General features: G+C 38.6%; 1 protein-coding gene across 7 annotated transcripts in view; it reads left to right on the forward strand.

The window, feature by feature from the left end:
• Cnot1 (CCR4-NOT transcription complex subunit 1) overlaps positions 1–6317 on the forward strand; it is an 80856-nt gene that overhangs the window by 67591 nt on the left and 6948 nt on the right. For all 7 annotated transcript variants that reach the window (XM_013354169.2, XM_005345549.3, XM_005345548.3 and 4 more), the window contains exons 40-43: positions 2387–2635; positions 4378–4541; positions 4882–4999; positions 5669–5770. In XM_013354169.2, the coding sequence (XP_013209623.1) occupies positions 2387–2635; positions 4378–4541; positions 4882–4999; positions 5669–5770 (633 nt within the window). The remainder of the gene's footprint in view (positions 1–2386; positions 2636–4377; positions 4542–4881; positions 5000–5668; positions 5771–6317) is intronic.

Genomic DNA, 6317 nt, shown 5'->3' on the forward strand with positions numbered 1-6317 from the left:
TGCCACCACACCTAGCTACCACATTTTTAAAAACAAGATACAATAAATCCTTATTTGGTAGTAGAGTATTTTTATCATATTTTCTTTAGTTTATATGTTTATTGAATCTGATGCAAATTGAAAGTGTTGGAAATTGAGCTGCTCTAAAAATCACGTGTACCAAGTGTCTTCGTAAGAAGCACCATGACCAAGGCAATTCTTAGAAAAGAAAGCATTTAATTGGGGGCTTGCTTGCAGTTTTCAGAGCTTGGAGTATGCTGGCATATGTGGCAATAGCTGAGTGCTTCATCCTGATCCATAAGCAGAGACAAGAGACATAGACTTTTGAAACTGTAGAGCAGCATCACAGTCCTGTAGCACTGCCCCTAATAAATAAATAAGTAAAAAGAGCCTGCCTCCAGGGACACACTTTCTCCAACAAGGCCACACCTACTTCAAAGCCAGGCTTAATCCCTCTCAAATAGTGCCATTCCCTGGTGACTAAGGGTAAGATTATATGGGGATCAGTTTTAAACCACCACACCAAGAATAAGTAGTTGTGGTCTAGAGAGATGGCTAGGCAGTTAAGAGCACATACTTTGTACTGTTGACAGAGGACTGACTGATTTAGTTCCCTGTGCTGACATTGGGTAACTCATCCAGCTCCAGGGACAACCCGCACCTCCGGTCTTGGCAGACATCTGCATTCATGTGCACACATCTGCACCATTGACACACGTGCACACCAGTAAGCATCCATAGATAGGCACACAAATACAGTAAAAATAAACCTTAAAAAGCAGTTACAGAATAAACTGGGGGAAAAAGTAGTCATGGTTCATTTGTATTCTGTTTTTGTTCATTACTGTTTTCAGTGATGGGAGCAACAAAGAGGAAGAATTAGTGTCCTGACTGTAACAGAACTTGTCAGGAATAGTACTTTCTTGAACTGACCTTAAAATTTCCTTAATAAAATGGTCAATATTTGTTCAGTAAGATATAACACTTGATTATTCTATTTTTTCCATTTCTTCAAATTGAAACCAAAAGTTGGTTGTCTTGCCAAAGAAAGATTAATTGGTCTCCTTTTAAAATACCTGACAGTTAAGTGTGGATGAACTTTGTTAAGAATTGGATGGATATACTTTGAACATAAATGATATTAGTAAAGTATGCCATATAAATGTCTTCTAGAAGAATCTAGGATATTATAAAACATAACTCCATTGAAAGGCTATCATCTATGTTTATAGTTTGATTTTTTTATTCCACTGAGAGAAATTCAAATGTGTGGTGTTTTATGGGCATTTTTGTGTCCTGGGTATGGGTGTGGCTTCTGTCTAGCTCTGCCTTATTTGCTTTACCTATCTCAGGCAGGTGGTGCAGTAGACCTTCCAGGCATTTTCTTTCTTTTTTAATATTTTTATGCTTTATTTAACTTTATTTTATGTGAATTGGTGTGGAGGTGTCAGATCCCTGCAACTGGATCTTTAGACAGTTGTGAGCTGCCATGTGGGTGCTGGGAATTGAACGCGGGTCCTTTGGAAGAGCAGTCAGTGCTCTTAACCACTGAGCCATATCTCCAGCCCCCAGGCATTTCTTTTTTACTTTTTGTGCTTTGTCATGGCACATCATCTTCCTCTTCAAAATTTTAAATGATTTCAGAGTGGAGTAAGGTCTTTTTGCTGGCCTTCTGTCTTGGCTTGGTTACATTGATTCCATAATTCAACCTATTTATTTATTGCTTATCAAGATAGTTAAATAGTTTTAAATTTTCCAAGATGATCTTTCTTTTGCTTTAATGTACTTCCACTGTGACTGTTGGTTTATTTTTTTATTTTTTATTAGACAGTGTTGCTTATGTAGCCCTGCCTGACCTGGAACTGGCCTTTTCCACTAATTATAGTAGTATAAAAGAACATTACATTTAAATAACAATCTTGATTCTTGAGTATTTATTAAATAAATTAATGATTTTTCTGCAGTTGGCCAGAGTTTCAAAAGCTTTGCCAGTGGTTAAATAAGAGGAGGTTAACTGTTAGAAGAAATGTTACTTATGGGAAGTTAAACGTACAAGCTATTGAGTCTTTCTGAGAGAACAATATATTAACACCTTGAAAGTTTTTCAAAGTTAGTGTTATTTATATAATTTCCTGAATTATTTGTACATACGCTCTTGTTCAAGGCTAATTATATCTCTTTGTCAATTTCAATCTTCACCATGCATTAAAATTGGGAGGAAGTCTGCCGTGGCTCTTCAATAATAGAGGGGTCATTTTTCTAATGGCATCCTTTCACAAAGTAAGACTTAGAAATGGAAATAAACTATAGTGTGGTTGTTTGAAAGCTAACATGTATAAAGTTGATGTTGAGTATGATCTCACTGTGTTGGTTGTTCCTACTGTAGATGCACCAACAAGGAATACTTAAGACTGATGACCTCATAACAAGGTTTTTTCGTCTTTGCACTGAAATGTGTGTCGAAATCAGTTACCGTGCTCAAGCAGAGCAGCAGCACAATCCTGCTGCTAATCCCACCATGATACGAGCCAAGTGCTATCACAACCTGGATGCCTTTGTCCGCCTCATTGCACTGTTGGTGAAGCACTCTGGGGAGGCCACCAACACTGTCACAAAGATCAATCTCCTGAATAAGGTCTGGAGTGCTTTCTTGATCCTTGGGTTTTTGTGGGTTTTTTTTGTTTTTTTCTGCTCCATTGTGTTGTGTGTAGTTCCCACCACTACCACCCATTGTTGTTTGAGACAGGTACTCACTGTGTAGCCCTTTACTGACCTGGAACTCACTATGTAGACCAGAATTAGTCAGCCTTTCAAGTGCTTGATTAAGGGGCATGTATCATCACACCCGGCCCTTAAAACCTTTTGTATTTTGTAGTAGCTTTTTTTCATCCAAAAATGAAGTGATAATATTCACCTCAGTTAAAAGAAAATAGTATTTAACAATATTTAAATAGAGAAATTCAAAATGTATTTTGGTGTATTAGTGCTTAGATGATCCCAATAGGAGATAGCAGGTGGGTGGTGTCTTCCTACCCCTAGTTGTTGTCTAGATGGGTAGACCAGTAGTATCAGGAGTGAGATTTAATTATTCACTTGATTTATATGGCGGGATTCTTGAAATAGTTGAATATCAAAATTGATGTGGGATGTCCTTCTGTCTGTGTATTGCTTTTATTGGTTGATAAATAAAGCTGTTTTGCCCAATGGTTTAGCAGAGTAAAGCCAGGAGGGGAATCTGAACAGAGATATATAGAGTAGGCCGAGTCAAGGAAACACCATATAGCTGCTGCCACCCGAAGGAGAAAGATACCAAAACATTATATGTAAGCCACAGACTGCCTCACGGTGATACATAGATTAATAGAAATGGGTTAATTTAAGATGTAAGAACTAGCTAGGAATATGCCTAAGCCATCGGCGAAGTATTGCTGTAATTATACAATTTCTGTGTGATTAAATGGGTCTTGGGTAGCCAGGAAACAAAAGTGCAGCCTACATTTACAAATGGTGCCCATGTGTAAGCCTTGACTAGATTTTGCTCTTGAAGAAATACAATTGGGTCTTTATTGTGCCCCCCCCCCCCCCACACACACACACACACACGCTGATCAGCGAGCAAACTGTTAAGAGAGCTGAGAACCATTTGCCCCTTGTTGCTATCAGGTCACATTAGATTTAACATTGTTGTCTTCAATATGATGAAACATGAAGAGACATCCAGGTTTCTATAGCTTTAGAAAAACCAGTGCCATCTGTGGAGGATGTAGAAGTTTTGGTCCAGTGACAATGAAATTCAGAGGAAACACAGATTTAAACAAATATCTCTGCCAGAATACAAATTTGTGTTCAAATGGCATGTGCCTTTTCCCTTCAAAGTGCTTTGTAGTAAGTATTTGAAAGACTGAGTGAGGCAGGAGCATTACAGTGAGACTTGTAAGTTCAAAGCCAGCTTTTAGGTGTCTTAGACCTTGTCCCAAAGTTTTGGGGTTTTTTGTTTGTTTGTTTGTTGTTGTTTTGTTTTTAAAAAAGCCTCAAGACAGCACTCAAGTGATAAAATAAATAGCTTGCCTAGCATTTGTGAGGGCCTAGGATCAGTCCAAGAACACAAGAATCACGAGTTAGCTGAGCAGCGGTGGCCTACGCCTTTAATCCCATCACTTGGGAGGCAGAGGTAAGCAGATCTCTGAGTTTAAGGCTAGCCTGGTCTACACAGTGATGAGTTCCAAGACAGCCAGGGCTGTAACAGAGAAACTCTGTCTCATAAAACCAACCTAAACAGATAAGAAAATAAACAAATAAAATTAAAAGTCATGAATTGAAAGCAGCAAGTGGCTTATCTGTGTGACTAATGAGTTGTAAACTGTGTATTCTGTATAGGTGCTCGGGATTGTAGTGGGAGTTCTCCTACAGGATCATGATGTTCGGCAGAGTGAATTTCAGCAGCTTCCCTACCATAGGATTTTTATCATGTTGCTGTTGGAGCTCAATGCACCTGAGCATGTGTTGGAAACCATTAATTTCCAGACTCTTACAGCTTTCTGGTGAGTGTTGGGCTTAGTAGAGATTTACATTTGTTATCATTTGACATAGGGCCTTATAGCTCAGAATATCCTCCAGAGTTGTTTTGTTACTGAGGCTGGTGGTCTTGAACTCCTAATTCTCCTGATTCTAGCTTACAAGAGCTGGAATTGAAGGCATGAATCCCACACCACGGGCTGCACTTGCTAAGATTTAAGGACTTGGTTTAGTGTAGTCAAACTCAGGTAGAACTTTTGGTTTCTTTAGGTACAAGTTATTTTTTTGTAAAGTAACTTGCATGTTGTTTGCATTCATATGTTGTTTGATACATTTAAGTTTGAGCTTCTGAAATTTTTCTTTCAGCAATACATTCCACATCTTAAGGCCTACCAAAGCTCCTGGCTTTGTATATGCCTGGCTTGAATTGATCTCCCATCGGATCTTTATTGCAAGAATGCTGGCACATACGCCACAGCAGAAGGTGTGGCTGCAGTTTATCTCCCACAGACGAAGCCTGTAACTACCTGGGGGCTTACTAGCACTGTTTATGTCAATTTCTATTAGTTACTTAGTAGTAGTAGTAGTAGTAGTAGTAGTTTTTTTTTTCTCAAGCATGTTATTTGGTAATTATTAAATGTCAGGTCACAGAATGTAAAGAGACTTATCAAGTACTTGAATACATAAGGCTTTCTTGGGTGACCACCTATTGCTTCTCTAGCTTTGTTATGGGCCATCTCTGTCAGTCTCTTAATCCTTTGCGTTAACAATAATATGAGAACTGTCTCAATTTGCAATTAAGTGGCAAAAGAATACTACTTATAGTACCTTCATTTGACTCTTCAGACCAGAAGAAAATGTAACTACCATGTGTTAAAGTGGCTAAAAAAGTGAAATAATCACTTTTGATTTTGTTTTATGATTTCCATATGCAAACCATGGCATGCAGACACGTGCATGGCATGCCCACAAAAAGATGAAACATGTGCTCCTACCACACTAAGCTAATAGACACTTAATCGAGAGGTCCTGTCATGTCAGTGTTGTCTACTGACGTTAGTGTAGATGACCACAGTGTGATAACTTGAGGAACCTTTTGGTAACTGAACAACTTCTAAATGTCACTACAACTCATATACATTTCTTTCTTTAGGGGTGGCCTATGTATGCACAGCTGTTGATTGATTTATTCAAATATTTAGCGCCTTTTCTTAGAAATGTGGAACTCACTAAACCTATGCAAATCCTCTATAAGGTAATTTTTACTTACAAATAACTGGGATTTTTTTTTTAACACGTGGGCTGTTACTAAGTTTTTACAGTAACACAAGATTCAGAGGCCCTACTTAAGGGTACTCTAGTATTAGTAGTGCCTCTACCAGTTTAGGTTTATCTTCTCTGCTCTTCTCCCTGCCCCCATTTTAGCAGTTTTGTACAATCTCACTGGGGGTTTAACTCCTATTTCCTTAGTGGTTTTTTTCTTTTAAACATTTTTCTTCTTAGTTTTATTTTATGTGTATGACTTTGGCATGCATACATGTATATATGCATCACTTGTGGGTCTGGTGCTCAGGGAAAACAGAAGAGGATGCTGGAGCTCCTGGAACTGGTGTTACAGATGGTTGTGAGCCACCATGTGGGTGCTGGGGAATGTAACCTTGGTCCTCTGCAAGACCAGCAAGTGTTCTTAATTGCTGAACCTTATCTCCAGAGATGTTTGTTTGTTTGTTTGTTTATTTATTTGTTTTGGTTTTTCGAGACAGGGTTTCTCTGTGGCTTTGGAGCCTGTCCTGGAACTAGCT

This window comes from Microtus ochrogaster, chromosome 4, assembly GCF_000317375.1.
Source record: "Microtus ochrogaster isolate Prairie Vole_2 chromosome 4, MicOch1.0, whole genome shotgun sequence".
In the NCBI taxonomy this organism is placed as follows: Eukaryota; Metazoa; Chordata; class Mammalia; order Rodentia; family Cricetidae; genus Microtus; species Microtus ochrogaster.